General features: G+C 42.5%; 1 protein-coding gene across 1 annotated transcript in view; it reads right to left on the bottom strand.

Moving 5' to 3' along the window:
• Positions 1-828: 828 nt before the first annotated feature.
• SP4 (Sp4 transcription factor) overlaps positions 829-18,133 on the bottom strand; it is a 50,850-nt gene continuing 33,545 nt past the window's right edge. Inside the window, exons 4-6 of the mRNA XM_043967869.1 lie at positions 10,902-11,124; positions 10,169-10,368; positions 829-3,354 (exon numbers count right to left, since the gene is read on the bottom strand). Coding sequence (XP_043823804.1) covers positions 3,107-3,354; positions 10,169-10,368; positions 10,902-11,124 — 671 coding nt within the window. The 3' untranslated portion in view covers positions 829-3,106. The remainder of the gene's footprint in view (positions 3,355-10,168; positions 10,369-10,901; positions 11,125-18,133) is intronic.

The following is an 18,133-nucleotide window of genomic DNA, read 5'->3' as shown; positions in this document are numbered from 1 at the left end:
TCCAAATCCACAAAAACCAAATTTTATACAAATGAGCTCCGTAAAAATGTCAACGAAAGCCCCTGGGCTTAGCTAGCAGATTGTTCTAAATCCTAATCTGTGGGAAACAGTTCTTTTTTTCTAGCTTGGTTTCCTTTTTTAAAAAATCTTTTTCTTTTTTTTTTTCTAGAAAAAAATTTACAAGTGAAATGTTACTACAAAACTTTTTATAAGGAATTTTTGCAAAACATTTACATTTTACCGTCAACTATTTCTGTTTCAAAATCATTATATAGATTTAATACCCTATGCTGCACATCAATTTTTGTGGGATGACAATTTAGTGACATGCATAAAAAAACCCACAAGGCATTAAAATGGAGACTTAAATACAAATATTGTTGCAATAAAACAGTTATAAAATTGAAAAATAGGACCTAAACATCATGCTTACCCTAAGTTTGACAAATTAACTTTTTCTCCTAGATTACACACTTTTATTACTGCTCTCATGAGTGTGATAAATAATGACTTAACATCAAGTTCTAATGTAATCGGCAACACATATACACAAACCTAAGCAAAGAAAGCATATTGTAAGAAAAAACTACCCTAACACTGGAGTTCTACCATGATCAATACATAGCTTTGCGCTGATAATTACAATAAAAACAAAGTTTTGTAACAGTGGCCAAGGGAATGAACAGTGAAATGCCATCAGACAGGATCCTAGCACAGCTGTGCCCTATGCTCACACCAGCTCTATCCCACTGAGTCAAATAAAGGACAAGGAAATTTACGACCGATCCTTCAAAAACAGAACAGTGGGCTCAGAATGGTCTGCAGAACAGACCGTCAGAATGTGTCTAATTCCAGGGGTGAAATGTGCACCTGCTAACACATGTTAATATACTGTCTATGCTATAAAGCCATCCAGATCCAGTTGGATAAATTTATAATAGGCCTCATTGCTGATTAAAAAAATAACTTCCATTTCTGATCCACACCCATCCATAGATAGGCATAAGCAGGGGGCTATGGAATAATGCTGCAGAATGCCCATACTTCCTTTAACAGAAACATGTTGCTGTGAGGAAACATGATTAAAACATTAAGAATGTTTCTTTGCATAAAGAAATGTGTAGCACTGATTGTGTAGCATAAGGACAGATAAAAGAGATGGATTGGTTGTTTCAGTTCCTATGTAAGCAGAGAAACGACAAGCACTACAGCGAGGGTTCACCGTCCTAAATAAAACATCTGCCTGCTGTGGAGGCTTTAAAGCCAGATACATCGATCAGTAAAGAGTACATTAAATAAAATATACAAAACAATGTATAAAACCCAACTAAAATTTAAAGACTCTGTTACAAGTCTACAAAAGCTTTAAGAAACTTGAAATTTATAAGCACAGTGTAAAATTGTTTTTCCTTTAATCTCAAAGCTTTTTATGCAAACTGAAAGCACAAAAGACCTTCAGCTTTATAGAACGCTACAAAGGGCTGGCCTCAAGTGGACACAGTGTAAACAATGATCAGGACAGTATTTTTCCTTCTTCAAAAATACATGAAATACAACTGAGTTTGGAAGAGAACTCACATGAGAAGTACATTTTTTTTCTGAAAGAGAAAAATGCACAAGACAACAGTTATCTATATTAAAGAGTCCCCGAATTTCCAATTTTTAATAAACTATTCAGGGAAAAAAGTTACCCTATATAAAATGATCAGTTTCATTAATTATTTTCTGTGCAAATCTTAAAAAAAAGTAAAGAACCAATGCTTAAACTACTGTTGCTACAATCTAAAAATCTTCACATGAAACTTTTGGCCATCCGTCCTGATCAGTGGTGGCAGACTTACAGAAAAGATGTCATGAACTTTACTTTTTCTTTATAGTTATATTGATTTGATTTCTATTTTTAAATTTAGCCTACTTCTCAGGTTGTCTTATGAAGGTTTAGCTATTAACATAATATGAAGAAATATAAATATTAAATTCCTTATGAAATGCTTAACCGACTACTTGGAATTAAATGTAGCTGGCCAATTTTCAGAAGAGGTAAAAGAAAGTTACAATGTAGCTAATAGATTTTCTGCTGGCCTTTAACAAAAGGGATAATCCATACTTTTCTTTGGCTACCGAGTAAAAGTATAAAGAATTCTGCACAACATCAACATAACTTATATTTACAGAATATGAAACTACAGAATGACTTACACCACTCAGGTAGGTAACAACAACTCTATCTAAACAATTTCCAACAGAAACAGTAAAATCAATGCTGTGATCAAAACCAGGCTTAGAAACCCATGAATTCTAACTCTAAACCTTTACATCTAAATTGCCACATTTTATTTTTTTAAAGACATTATGAGTTCCGTAAAACCTTTTTAGTATTTTCTAAAGTTGAACCAAAGATTCAGTTTTAAATTCCTCTTATGTCTCCAAATGGAGAAATTAATTGGAGTTCCCTGATTGTCTGAGTCCACACTACTATAATGTAGTGGTCATAATTCTCTGAGATATTCCTCAGATTACTTTGACAGCACTCACCTAATTCAGTTTTTGAGGAATCTCTAAGCTGAGAAAAGACGGCCAAAACTATTTTCAGTTTGCTTACAGGAATCAAACTAAGGAAATACAGCAATATCCCTATCTTTTCCAGTGCCATAAAGGAAAGGAAACGTATGTAAAACATTACTGATTGAATTTATAACAAAGTACATCCAAATGAAAACAAGTCCAGTTAAGGTCCAGCCTACAAACTATTGAGGTCTGTCTTTATAAACATATTAACATACAATGTTAAAAGAGGGGAAAGTTTCCTTTTAAAAATTTACGTGATAACAGTTCCAAATAACCAAAAAGTACAGTATGGTGGAAATGTTTTTTCCAACATATCTTTTCCAGAATATCAATTTGAATTTTGTATTTTTGAAAAGTGTCTCGATGCACCTGCATACACTTCCTGTGCTGACCCTAAAACTTGATATTTTTTTTTTAAAGAAGCCAAGCATGAAAACATGATTTCCTATTCCATAATCCACTTTACCGGCCCATTTCCGTATCTTGAAAGGTGTGTAAACTGAAGTGCAGCCCTCGACATCTCTGTGTAAATCCTCTTTCAGAACTCCTCCATGTTGGTTGAAACATTAGGAGTTGCTGGGTTAGAATCTTGCGAAATGGATGCAACTGTCACAATTCTCGGGGAGCCGAGCACCTCAGTCACAGAGGCGTCCAGCTCCCCAGAGGTCACAATGGCCAGGGCTGTGCCACCGCCTTTCTTATTCTGATGAGTTTTGACATGTTTGGAGAGATGGTCGCTCCGCATAAATCTCTTAGAACATTCTGGGCACTCAAATCTCTTTTCACCTAAAGAAAAGGCAGAGACAAACAAATGATCATCACACCCATTTTATTTAATCTTCAAACTCTGACTCTGCTCTGTTATGGTTAATGCTAAAAATGGGTTTGCTTGACGCCATTAGACCCCCAAGTACAAGGACTTACTCCCCTTCCCTGACTTTCAGCTGGGCAAGGGGTGATTTTTTTCCCATGAGGTACCAGGCACCATGTGTCCTTCTGAATGAGAAGAGTGGCATGACACAGAGCAGGAGCCCGAGCCCCCTTGGAGGACTGGGTTCTAACCGAGCTCTGGCACCAATTTGTAGGGTTACCTTCATCTCTCTTCTTTAAATGCAAATTGTCAGTGATGGCGTCAGAGATAAATTCATACATAATCATATTATTCCAATGGAATATACCATTTAAAGTAAAAATTAACTCACAAATTTTGAAAAAAAGGCTTTAATATCATTGACCTTACTATTCAGGGATTTAGGTTATAGAGGAAAGGAGGAATAAGCATTTATTAATGAGCATGTACTTTGTATCAAGCACTTAAAAAATAGCTCATTTGATCCTCACAACAATCCTGGGAGGTAGATGTTATTACTATCTCCATTTTACAGATGAGAGAACTGAGGCAGACAGAGGTCAAGTGACTTGCCCAGGGTCATACAGCCAGTGAGCATCTGGGGCCACATTTTTTTTTGTTGTCTGGGGTTTTTTTGGGGGGGTGTGAGGCAATTGGGGTTAAGTGACTTGCCCAGGGTCACACAGCTAGTAAGTGTTAAGTGTCTAAGACCAGATCTGAACTCAGGTTCTCCTGAATCCAGGGCTGGTGCTCCATTCACTGTACCACCTAGCTGCCCTGGGGCCACATTTGAACTCAGGTTTTCCTGACTCCAGGACTAGCAAATCTATACATTTGATCACTTAGTCAGCTGTGGTTACTACAGTTTCTAAAATTATTTTTAAATAACAAATGGGTTTTAACAATGATTTTTATATGTGTTCATCTATTATATAAAAGCAATAAGATAAACCTCAGAAAGTTTTTTTTTAATTAGTTATTTGAAAGCCTACAGAATCATTCCAAATAAGAACAGTCATTCAAGGGGCAGCTAGGCGGCACAGTGGATAGAGCACTGGCCCTGGATTCAGGAGGACCTGAGTTCAAATCCGGCCTCAGACACTTAACACTTACTAGCTGTGTGACCCTGGGCAAGTCCCTTAACCCCAACTGCCTCACCAAAAAAAAAAAAATAAATTTTTAAAAAGAGTCATTCAACATTATTTTGATACATATGTCTGATAGATTTTTTTTTTCATTTAAAAAACAACCCTCATCAGAGGTTACAAAAACCAGAACCTAACTGGTAATTGACCATGGTGAAAATTGTTAAATGTCATAAATGACAAGTTGCAAAGCACAAAAATGCAACCTGGGAAATGGAGGAAACTGCTGCATTTAACCTCTGGGCATGGTTGCATGAAGAGAAACAATATGGAAGCCTGTTTGGCTGACAGGAAGGACAAAGGAGAAAAAGAGGCTGAGGGCTGCGAGCCGGGCTGAGGACGGTGAGGAGGTTTGAGGAAGGCCATAGCACATTTGAGGAGGTCTCTGTTATCCTTGCTGCAGTCCTAGACAGTTTGTAATCGGAGGCCCTTGTTTCAGATTTCAGCTGAGACTTGCTCCCAGTTAGTGTGACTTGGGACAAGTAATTCACTTGAATGAGAAGATGGTAAAGTGTGGTGGATCAATATAAACATGTTATTCTGCTGAAAGAAATGGTGAAACAGAGTGAGTGAAATTTAGGAAGATTTGTATCAACTAATGTGAGTGGAGTGAGCAAACCCAAAATTCAGAGCTATCAAACACACTACAGAGGACAACTGGAACCAGATTCAAATGTCATTAGGACATATTGAACACAACAAATAAAAATACAATAAAAATTGATAATAATATGCTTGAAATCTTTGTCAATAGGAGACCACGGGAGCATGGATAAGGGGCCTCATTTCTATGGGAGTTTTCCCTGTCTGGTCTCTATGACAACCACCACAGTGTAGAGACAAACAATTGTGAAAGCCTCCAGCCCTCTGACCAGTGCAGTGACCAGCTACAATGCCAGAAGACCAGTGATCAAGCCTATGCCCCAGAGTTATGGACCCAAGACCTGGAGCAGGGCTTGACTTTTTGGAAATGGTCAAGGGAAGAAGTTGGCTTTACCACACATATCTGTCACACAGGGCTTTTCTTTGAGAGTGGGAGGAATTGGAAGGAGAGAAAATAAATGCTTATTCATTTTTTTAAAAATGGTTTATTTAAAAACCTGAGGGTTGGCATAATGTCCCGGGCCCAGGGTTCACTGTGCAATCGAGGTGACCCAGGTGCTCCCAGTCTATTCCCAAGGAGTTCTATTTCTGGCAGCCTCACACAGAAGGCCAACAGGGCTTCCAGTGGGGGTCTGATGATGGGGCTGCTCAGGTGTCCCATCCCTCCCAGAGGTGACACCTGAGCAGCGATCACCTAGCCTTAAAAGACTGAAGAATCTACTTAGGAAAGGGAAACCGCACAACACATGTTGTGAACACTCTAAAAAGTGTGTTAGGACAGATGGATTCTCCCTCACTCAATAGCAGCTCCCTGGGTAGCCGAGTGCCCCTGTGCCCCTGGGGGCTCCCCTACTGCTGCTGGAAGGTGGAGAACTGAGTGACTGGCTGAAATCTTACTGAAGCTCACAGTGCCCGAGCTTAAGTGACCTGCCACCCTCAGCCTGAACCAGTAGCTCATCACCACCCCCTCCCCGCCGGGACAGCTGCAATCTAATGTGACTCTCAGGCCTCTCTGCATTAGACACATCTATAACAAAAAAAAAATACCTCTGGCTTCTCTCACATTTCATAGTAGACAAACAGCTGGGGGGGGGGGCAAGGCAGGCAGCATCAGCTCCTTGCCCCAGGGCAAGGCTTCTTAGTGGAAAAGTCAGGAGGCCTCAAGAGTTTGGGTTTTCTTTCTCTTTGCCATCTGGACACTCCTTAGGTCATGCGACTTCTCAGATGACATCTAAGGACACTGTCAGCTCTGGGATATGCCAATAAAGTTTTCAAGAAATAATTTCCTAAGCAGGATGGAAGAAAATTGTAACTACAACATTGCATGGGATCCAGTCTTTCTTGAAGAACTCTGTTCAGATTCAACAATGCGTTTAAAGGCTCAGCTAAAAGTCAAGCACTGGGACTGGACTTGTGGTCTCCCTGATGTGAGGTGCTGCCTAGACGAAGGGGCTCCACCTACTCAGGAAGACTGGCACCATTTTAAGAGAGCTGCATGGGACCCAGAGGCATGAAGGCATTCACCTAGAGCAAGGGAGACCCCAGAGTCCTGGCTCTGAGGCCGGTTCTCATCCATTGTGCCAAGACTGTCTCTCCAGGATAAAATGGATTTAAATGCTATCTCTCATAGAATACCAGGTCCCTGAGGGCAGGGCTTATTTGTATTTTCTCTTGGCATTCCTGCTCTTGACACGGAGCCTACAACAGGGCAGGTACATCACACACACAGTGACACTGAAGTGTGTGACCCACAACACAGGGACACAGAGATAGAAAAGAAACCATCCTGACTTGGTACATCACCAGGACCAAGTGAGAATTCTCTCCTTTCACTCTTATCGACTGATACGTCAATTATAAAAATTCCTCAAACAAGTAACTGGGTGAAGTCATCCTGTGAAACAAGGAGATATGGAAATCTTGTCCAATTGGCTTAGCAGGGCTGATCTCAATGACCACACTGCACCCACGGCTGGATGCTTCTTCTCCACAACTACCAACTGTTGACAGGCAGAAGCCCCATGGCACTGGATGGAGAGTGCTGGAGATGGAGTCAGAAGAATTGGGTTTAGAATCCACTTCAGCCAGTGATCCTGGGCAGATGAATGAATCTCTCTCCATGCCTCAATTTCCTCATGTATAAAATGGGGATGTGGCCTCTTTAGTCTCTAAGGATGCTTCTAGCTCCTACTCTAGGATCCCAGGACTCAAACGTCGTTTTCTTTCCTTGCTGATTTCTCCTGACCAGGGAGATGGTTCATTCTGAACACTATCCCTCCTTCCACCCCCTAAGAAAGTCATTGCAATTAAACACTTAAGTGCCCATGAGATGCCTGGCACTGCTAAGCAGGTACAACCTGTGGTCCAGATGTTTCCCTTTGGTGTACTTGGCCTTGCCTTTGGGCTATCCTCTCTCCTCCTCTGCACCCATCCCTGGTGCTGTGAGCTCTGAGGGCCCCAGGGAAGCCAACCATCAGGATGTCTTCAGAGACATGACAAAGGAGCCCCAAGGCCCAGCAGTCCCAGCCAGGCAGACCCACCCCCACAGGTCCTCTGGGTAGAGCAGGCCCTTAGAAATAGGGGCTGCTCTCCATCACTTGGCCCTGAGTGCAGTCTTCTGCCAAAGTGTACATGGGAACGGAACCAGCCAATCATGTTCACTTTCACACAGACACTGTTGCTGGACTCTATGATCTGCCCACTCCTAGCAGAGATGCTGGTATTCAATTAATAACACTGCTTGTAATCCTTCAATAAGAAAATGACTATGTACAAATAAAATACTTATCCACATAAGAGGAATTTTTTTCTGGATAAGCTTTATAAGGAAAAAGTTTATTTACAGCATATTAGGAAAAAACAAAAGCATATCTAACCACAGACAAAAAAACAACAACAACAACCTGAAGCCTGAAACCCTGAAGCACCTAAGGACAAAGACATTAGCTGAGGATGGTGAACACTGCCTCTAGGGAGACATGCAGATCACCCTTAGAGCAGCCTCTTCTTTCCCTTATTATTTTTAATGGTGGAACTATTTTAAAAATGTCATTTCACGCAGAGGATTCAAATACACCGCTGATTTGCAGGCACGCCCTTTTCCAGGGCCTGCAAGTACAATATGGCAAGAGCAGTGACTTTTTGCACAGATTCTGGCTCAGCATTTCCATGGCTTCAAAGAGTCAAATGCAAAGAGCAGATCAAAGCAGATGGTCCTGGAATGAGATCCCAGGATGTTGGGGCTGAAGGGCCTGGGAAACCATCTAGTCCAGCCTCCCCAGTTTCCTGAGGAAGCCCCATCATCCTGAGTCACACACCTCTACAACACTGCTCACACTTGTTCCCTTTTCTTTACTTGCAAGGCCACCAGCCTAGTTCCAGCCCTCATCACTTCCTGCTTGGGAAACAGTGAGAGCTCCCTAGTTTTTATATCATCATTGCTCTCTTGCCTTCATCCCTTTTGGGGTTCTCAAGGTGAATGGCTCAAGCCTGGGGTTGTACAAGTCAGCCTTGGGAAAGAAGTGTCACCTTCCCCTCCCCACAGCCCTCAGTGACATCCAGTGAGTAACAGGGAGCCAGAGAAGGTTTCTGAGGAGAGCAGGCAAGTCTATGGGACTGTCTGGTGGGAAGGCAAATGGTAGACGTGTGAAACCAGAGTGAAGAGGGTGGGGAAGGCAGCTTTGGACAGCGCAAAGGCCTGAGCTAACCAGATGGAAAGGAAAGGAGGCCACAAAGAATGCTCTAGACAGGAAGGAGCTAGTGACTGGCTGGCACCACTGCAACAAGAGGAGCTCAGTTCTGAAAGGCGGCTTTCCCCATGTGATCCCGTGTGGTGCCCACAATGGCCGCAGGAAGCAAATGCCTTCAATTTACAGATGAGGAGATGGGCTCCAAGACATTAAAGGGACCTACTGCAGCGTGCTGTGGACACACGTACCACACACACGCACCACACGCACACACGGTTCAGACTTCTTTGAAGCATAATTTGAATTCAGGACTTTGGTTCCTAGTCAGATGCTCTCCCAACTCTGAAGGAGGTGTCACTCTGAGTGGTGGCTCTTCTCTCACCAGGGTGAAGAACTCCACAGTGATGCAGCCACCAGCTCACACCAGTGCATCGCACACAGTCTTTTCTTGACTTTTAATCACTGTCCTTCCTTCAGGCTACTTCTTGTGGGGTGGGGGGCAGGGTCCAGTGCCCCAGTCTCCCACTAATTAGTCAGGTGACAGCAGGAACCAGTTCTCTCGGCCCCTCCTTCCTTCAGGCCAGCAGTTACCCCAACACAACCCCCAGACATCTGTTGTCCTTGCCTGCCGTGTTAGGGCAGAATAACCTCACTCCTTTGGTCAACGTTCAGTGACTCACAAGGGCCTCACTATGTCCCAACATGGAACCTGAACTAAGACAGTGAGTGCAGGTGTCAGAGCCACGCCTCTGACCTTTCCTACTCTTCTTCCAAGGTCGGCCTCCAGTTGGTAAAGCCACTGTAATCCCTCTTCCCTCACCAGCTAATTACATTTTCTAGCCTGCCTGACCCCACCCCAAGCTCCTGGGGTAAGGCTTTTGGGGGGGGGGCAGGAAAGAGAAGTCTATATCCTCTCCCTTTACTCTCAGGGCCTAGAACAGTGTTGGGGCTGCTCAATTTAACTGACCTTAAGACATTTCATCCTCTGCATGAGATCAACTAATAGATCAGAATCCAGTCTCACCTTCCCATTTAAAAAGTGTTGCAATAACACATATAAACCCAATATTTGGGGAAACTTGAAATCATCTAGAACAAAGGTTGAGTTTTTTGCATGTGTCAAAACTTGATCACAAAAATGGATGACAGGATTATGATTTTAAACATCTCAAATCAAACTTTTCAAACGGTAAGAACCTGCCTGCACACTTCAGATGGGGTGGTAGTTTATGGGGATGGGGATGGGGATGGGGAGAGAAGCACAGTCCCTTGGGCACAGGACAAGGAGACACTGCTCTGGGCAGCCACTGTACCTGTGTGGGTCCTCCGGTGCCTCTGCAGCTCATCGCTCCGAGTGAACCTCTTGCCACAGAAGATCCAGTTGCACACAAAGGGCCTCTCCCCGGTGTGCCAGCGCAGGTGGGCCCGCAGGTGGGAGGTTTTGCCATAAACTTTCCCACAGCCTTCAATGTGACAGATGTGCTGCTTCTTTTTTCCTGGCTCATTCGTGCCTCTATCAAGAACAAAAGATAAACAGGATTTCACCTCCCAATGTTATGCAAAACCCAAACTGAACCCCAAAGACAGTGACCAGCCCAATTCTTGCAGGCCTCAGCTGTAGAAGTAGCTCAGGCATCCAAGTAAAACCTTTGCTGTGTGCCTTTCAGATGCCAAATTGTCCTGAGATGACTGGGTTATGCCAAAGAATCTCTACCCCCCGGGGGCAGAAGGAAGCCAGCGTTGACCAAGTGTCAGCTGGGAGCCCAGCACCGGGCTAAGGGTTCTACCAAGATGATCTCATGTGATCCTCACAACAAACCTAACTTTTCTGATGCTGGATTTGAATTCAGGTCTTCCTGACCCCAGGCCACACGGAGCAGGTGTTCCCTCAATTTAGGTGGAACCTTGGGATCCTATTTCCAAAGTCACCCCTCCTGACAGCAGGATCTTTTGCTATGGGGAGAAGCCATCCCACCGACCAGGGTGGTTCTGAGCAAAGGTGCTGTTAATGCCTGAGTGACTCCAACATCACAGCCCTGAACTCACCTTCCTTCTCCTTCTCGGCAGTTGGGGCAGGAGCAGGCTACTCTCCGCAGTCTCTTCCCAGGCTGGACCTCCTGCTCTGACGTCTGCTGGGCTTGCTGCAGCTGTGTGATCTGGTCAGGACTGACAGCACCTAATGTGGCGTTGGCGAGGCCTCCAACAGCCACTGTCACTGGGGCAATGGTCGCCTGCTGCACTTTCACGCCATCCTGGCCTTGCTGCTGACCTGTCGAGATAAGATGCCTGTCAGAAGCAGCCACCAAGGTACAAGTCCGCCCCCCTTATGGATAGGGAAATTGAGGCCTGGGTGAGAAGCCCTCCCCCACAGCCACTCAAAAGCTTGGGTGTTTTTTACTTGAATGCCAGTGTTCTTCATCTCTGTTTCCTTCTAGTGCTAACAAGCTGAGTCTTACAAAGAGTTAGGAAAGTAGGTGACAGGAGAAAGGGGATAGAAGCTGGTGGAAAGACTGACAACTTTGTTCTTACACATAGTCAGGCCAGGGCCTGGACCTGGAGCCTCACTGTCCCATAGAGGGAACTCCCTCTCACACAGGTCTGTACCTCTGTGGGTTGACCTGGATCACAAGGTCAGGGGTGAGAGCTGGACTGTCCCCACTACACTGCCCAGCCTTCCACGTGGCATTCTGATTATTGTAATGATCACACGGTGCTGGCCACAAACTAAGAGCAGGGCATACGAAAGGAGGCAAGGACCCTGACTTCCCTCAAGTAGCGCTACTGAACTGACAGAAGACATCTCAGGGGGAAAGCACTCCAGAGATTGTTGTTGTTTGTCCTTCACTGAAGAGGGCCATGACAGGAGGTGATGTCATGACTTTTGGTGAATTGAATTTAAGTGATGAGGGCTGTGTAAGGTCACCAACCTAACTCTCTCCTCCAGAGCCATCTGGGTCCAGTAGCAAGCTATACATCAGGATGACTGGAGATGGCCCTGGATCTTTAAGGCAATTGGGGCTAAGTGACTTGCACAGGGTCACACAGCTAGAAAGTGAGATGAGATCTGAACTCAAGTTCTCCTTACTTCAGGTCAATCTTTATCCACTATGCCCCCCAGTTGTCCCAATGCTAGAGATAGTGATTTCACAAGCAGAAGAGCCAGCAGGCATAAAACCTTTCATGGTTTGTAGAGCCCTTTCCAGATGTTATCGCACTTGAATTTTCAGTACAACCCTGGGAGGGAGTTACTATGATTATCCCCTGGTCACACAGGTGAAGAGGAATCTGAGGCTAGATTTGAACTCAGGTCTTCCTGATTCCAAGCCCAGCACTCTGTGTACTATGATACCACCTCCTGCCTCTAGATTTGGATGGAGGTCTGAAGGAAGCCAGGAAAGCCAGGAGGCAGAGCGGGGAGGAGTGAGAGCACCCCTCACATCAGGAAAAAGGCAGGGAGGTGGGAGATGAGTCATGGACAAGAAGCTGTGAAGAGACAGGGGCTCTTGCGAACCAACCAAGGGGACCTGGAAGGGCCAGATTTCTAACTACACTAGAAAGCAATTATCACTCAAACAATTTGTTGCTGGTTAAGAAACAGATCAATCAGTGGAACAGATTAGGTATCAGCTACTGTGATATAGACTTACTATTTGACAAAAACTGCTGGACAAACTGGATAGCAGTATTGGAAGAAATTAGATTTAAACCAACACTTTATACCTTATACAAAGATAAAGTCCAAATGGATACAGAATCTAGATATAAAAGGTCACATTATAAACAAATTAGAGAAACATGTAAAAAAAATTCCCATCAGATCTATGAATTAAAAGAAATATTCAGGGCAGCTAGGTGGTACAGTGGATAAAGCACTGGCCCTGGATTCAGGAGGACCTGAGTTCAAATCCAGTAAGGGCAGCTAGGTGGCACAGTGGATAGAGCACCGGCCCTGGAGTCAGGAGTACCTGAGTTCAAATCTGGCCTCAGACACTTAACACTTACTAGCTGTATGACCCTGGGCAAGTCACTTAACCCCAATTGCCTCACTAAAAAAAAAAAAAAGAAAGAAAGAAAGAAAGAAATATTCATGACCAAACAAGAAATAGAGAGATTACAGATGAAATAGACAATTTGAATTACATAAAATTTTTAAAGTTTTATATAAACAAATCTAATAAAGTTAAGATTAAAAAGGAAACAATTAACTGGGGAAAATCTTTGAGGCAAGTTTCTCTGATAAAGGTCTCATTTCTAAGATAGGTTAAAAAAAAACCTGATTTATAAAAAAAAAAGAGCCATTTCCCAATTGATAAATGGTCTAAAGACATGAAAAGACAGTTTTCAAAGGAAGAACACAGGCTATTTATAGCCATAAGAAAAATGATCCAAATGACTGCTATATAATTAGAAAAATGTAAATTAAAGCAATTCTGTGATTCTACCTCATACTTATCAGAATGGCAAAAATAACAAAAAAGGAAAGTGATAAGATTTGGAGGGGCTGTGGGACAAAAGGCCCACTGAGGTACTCTGTTGGTGGATCTGCTTATGAAGGGGTACATTCATTCTAGAAACCAATTTGTAATTATACACAAGTTATTAATATGCATCCTTTGGAGTAATATGGTGCTATAGGAAATGATGAAATAGATGACTATGGAAACACACAATAAGACTTTTATGAACTGATGCAGAGTGAAGAGAGCAAATACAGAAGGACAATTTATAACTAGAATAGCTAATATTGATACAGAGTCTATTAGGTGCTAAACACTTTACAAATATTATCTCCTTTGAGATAATACACTGGGAGGTAGGTGCCATCATCACCCCTGTTTTGCAGATAAGGAAACAGGCAAAAAAGAGGTTAAATGACTTATCCAGGACCGGATACCTTCTAAGTGTTTGAAGCCAAAGTGGAACCCAGGCTACCTGACGCCAGGCCCAGTGAGCGCTCTGTGCACTGTGGCACCCCCTAGCTGCCTCTCACTATGATATTATAATTCAAATGAACCATGTGAAGGACTTTTATTAACTAATCAAGAATGAAATAAGCAGAACAAGGAAAAGAATTTATACTCAACAACACTGTAAAAACAAACAATAATAAAAGTTATAAGAATTATGATCAATACAATGACCACTCATGATTCCAAAGAGTTGCTTAAACATGTTATCCATTATCCTCTCTAGGAGAGGAATTCGGGATGTAGAAAGATCTCTCTCTCTCTCTCTCAGACACACACAGACACACACATACACACACACTCACACACATACACAATTATTAGGGGAATTTGCTTTTCTTGACTGCATATTTTATAAGAAATTTTATTATCTTTTTTTAATGGAGTAGGGTAGAGATAATAGGGGTTTTTTGAGAGGTCCAGATGTGAAATTTTGCATGAACTTTCAGATGAGGTTACTGTATTCTTGGTTTTATTTATACTTTGTTAGAGACTACCCATGAAACAGAAGCATTCATACATGTTCGTCGCATAAAAACAAAACACTCGATAAAACTGGGGGGAAAAGACAGGGGCTGTAAGGCAGTTTTGACCATCTAGGTCAGTATGTGCCAATCCCTGAATTTTAGGATTGGTAGAGACAGCAAGCTAGTCCAGACCACAGCTGAAAGGGATGCCCACAATAAGGGCCATCCAGCTTCTGCCTGAACATCCCGATAAAGGAGAGCTCACAAGCCTCCTGAGCTGCCCAATGCTCTTTAGGGAGGCTCTAATTTTTACAAAGTTTCTTCCTGACCCCAAGTCCAAACTTGTCTCTTTGCAAATCCTTCCCCCTCCTCTTCTTGGTTCTGCCTTTAGAGACCAAAAGGTACAAGCTAATTTTTCTTTACAAGACAGCCTGCCATCATGTTTCCTTGAGCCTTCTTTTCCAGGCTGAACAGCCCCACTTGTTTCAAATAAGCTGCTTAGACACAATCCTCTTGCCTTTTCTGGTTGTTCTCTCAGTACTCTCTAGCTTATCACCCTGTGGCACCCCACACTGAACTCCATGCTCCAGATGAAGCCTAACCAGGGCACACTGCAGTCATGATGACCTCCCCATTTTGGGGAAACCTGACTGTATTGACTTCTATGGCTGCCATATCCCACTGTTATCTAAATGAGGTATCTAAAATCCTCAGATCTTTTCCCAAACGCTATCAAAGAATGCCTCCTTGAGCTAGTGACATTGATTTTTGAGTCCAGGTGTAAGACTTTACATTTATCCCTTTTGAACTTCCTCTCCCTAGACTCAGCACAATGTCAAAAACAGCCCTTGTCAGGAGCCCTTTGAACCTGGAGTACATTATGCTGTGCGTCTGCTCTCTCTCCCAGCCTGGCATTATCTTTTAACTTTCATAGCATTTGGTATTCTCAAATGAGATAATGCATACTTTCAAGAGCTAATATACAAATACCAACTATCTTTCAGATTGCCATCCCAATTTCTGAACTTTCCAGCTCTCTTTAAGTTTCTCACTGGGGAAAAGACTAAATCCTTAGAAGACGCTACTGAACTGAAAGCACTGAACATGGCCACTGGTCATTGGGAAATGCAAATTACAGGAAGTACAAACTATAGAAAACTAACACAATGTGTTAGGAAATATTACATAAGACTTTAATATTGGAAAATTACTGACAATACTCTCATGATAATACTTTATTTCAATTTTTAAAAAAAAGTACAAAGCCACCAAAATATGGGATGGTAGAGATAGCAACCAATGGAAGATCTGGAGGTCTGAGTGTGCTACAAGTTCCCTGTAAATCGGTAGTGTAAGATGGCAGCCAAATGAGTGACTGTGACCTCTGCTTTTTCTCTCTTTACTGGAACAATTTCCTTTTGTAACTTTAGAATTTCTTTCTTAAGAGTTTCCCACCATTCCAGAGTTGACTTCCAATGGAGAATTCAGTCAGCTAGGTGGCAGAGATGGACCTGCAGTCAGAAGACCTGAGTTCAAATCCAGCCTCAGACACTTACAGTTGTGTGACCCTGAACAAGTCACTTAATCACTGTCTGTAAAATGGGGATAATAGCACTTACTTCCTTGGGTTGTTGCAAATATAAAATGAGATGATATCTGCACAGTAACTATATAAATGTTAGCTATTATTCTCATTATTAGAATTTTAGGTCATGAGACCCCGACCATCCTTCCTATTAGACCTTAGAAATGTTCTTTTCCAAGTCTTGCGTGCATTCAGGTTCTACATACTTTTCTTCTATCAAACTCAAAATATGTGCGGTCATTTATTACAGAAAAATATTCAGGTCTCTGAAATACAAACTAAAATGCTCCCATCATTTCCACCTCTTTTGCGTCCCAGCAACCAATTTCTCCCCATTAATGAGAATCAGAGTTGGAGCTACTTTAGGTCTGAATATCCCATTGTTGGTCCCACACCTTTTTCAGGCAAGTCAAGAAGTCCTTAGTTGCTTCAGGAACAAAAAGAGCACCAACTATGTGTGGACAAATAACTTCTCAGCCCATTACTAACTCTAACACACTTTATGCCAGGCTAGAGATGTTTCCCCAACTCCTCATCTATTCCTTTGGACCCTTTTCACCTTTTACCTCTCCTACATTTCATCTCACCGGAGCAGTGGTATATTTGACCATTAGCTGGTAGGAGAGGCAGCTCTAGATGGAATTCGAGGGTTATATACAGTATGACCTAAGCTTTTTCTCCAGTTTGGGTTAGTTACCATAACCCTACATGGACAGATTAACATCCTCATCTGGTCAATAGCTCTCCTTTCTCCCTGCTTTGGTTACAAAGCAGTAAATAGCAATCAGCAATGATTACTTCTAATCAAAGTAAGAAAGCAGTATGAGTAGATCCACCCTGGGCCAAGGGAGTTTTTCTCATTTCTGGTGAAACTCCTTCAGCCAATCTAGGATCTTAGTGCTATGCTGGATGTAAACATAGTAAAGAGGTGTAATGAATGTAGATCTGAGAAGAGGGAATAGATTAGAAAGTAGCCAAATTTACAACTGGGGAAAATAAGGCCATCTTGTCAGGAAGTTCTTTGTATGCAGTAGCCACATAAAGTAGAGTACCAACTGGCCTAGACAATTTGGAAAAGAGTTTAGATAATTTACAACAAACACACCAAGGCAGGCAGCTCCAGCTGAGCCAGATTGAACAAACAACCACCTATGGGGGAAAAACACTGAAGCACAAGGTATTAGATGTGGCTACTATTGGATACAAAGACAAACTACAACAATACAACCCTTGCCCTCAAAGAGCTTAGGATGCAGGCATAAAGAAATAAATACAAGGTAACTAGAGGATCATTAACAACTGGAGCATCAGAAAAGGTGTTAGAGAAGAAGTGATATTTGAGCTGAGACTTGAAGGAAGATAAGGATTCTGAAGTAGAACTGATGAAGCAGTGATGTGCATATTCAAGGGATGGAGAAATGTGAGAAGATACTCAATATTTTTCACCTTTTAAAATGGCAAGGTCTAAAATTGAGCTATTCTTAGTATTTTTATAATTTAATTTATTATAAAATTCAATTCTATATTTACTATTACATTGCAAAGTTTTAAAGTATTTTAAAATGAGGCAGTTAGGTGCCAGTGGGCACCTCAGTGGTCTTGTGTGACCCTGGGCAAGTCACTTAACCTCTACCTCAGTTTCCTCAATTGTAAAATGTAGATAAGAATAGCACTTACCTCCCCATGTAGTGCTGAGGATCTAATAAGATGATATTTTCAAAGTACTTAGCACACTGTGGGGAACATAACAGGTGCTTAATAAATGCCTCCCCCACTTTAACAAGCGTTTGTTTCCTCCTTCCCTCCTTCCTATTTCATATAACTTGATAATTTTTTTTAAAAACCTCAAAAATACTCTCTCACACTGTAACATGTAATAAAACGTGAGAGGAAAATGATGACAAGATGAGAGTGCAAATATGGATATGCTGTGATGAGCAATGTGGAACATATGATGTGGGAAGGGCAGTGATGCACAGGAAGGCTGGAAAGAGGCTGGGACCAGGATACAAAGGGCCTTACAATGACAAGAAGAGAGTCGCTATTTGATGCTAGAGGCACCAGGAAGCCAATGGAGTTTGTTCAGTAGAAGACTCTAGTTCTCCAGGCTAAGCAGCTGAAGCTGGAGCCTGGCAGGCAGTGCCAGAGAGCACCATCAAGGTAGGGGGTGTGTATCTCAGTGGCTAATGCACCTCTCTAAACTGCTTGGCTTTCAGAGTCCTGGCCAAGCTGGCCCCAGCAGCCTCTTCAGTCTAAGCA

Source organism: Dromiciops gliroides, chromosome 5 (genome assembly GCF_019393635.1).
Source record: "Dromiciops gliroides isolate mDroGli1 chromosome 5, mDroGli1.pri, whole genome shotgun sequence".
In the NCBI taxonomy this organism is placed as follows: domain Eukaryota; kingdom Metazoa; phylum Chordata; class Mammalia; order Microbiotheria; family Microbiotheriidae; genus Dromiciops; species Dromiciops gliroides.
The sequence above is the reverse complement of the archived record's forward strand: the minus strand, read 5'-3'. Positions and strand labels throughout refer to the sequence as shown.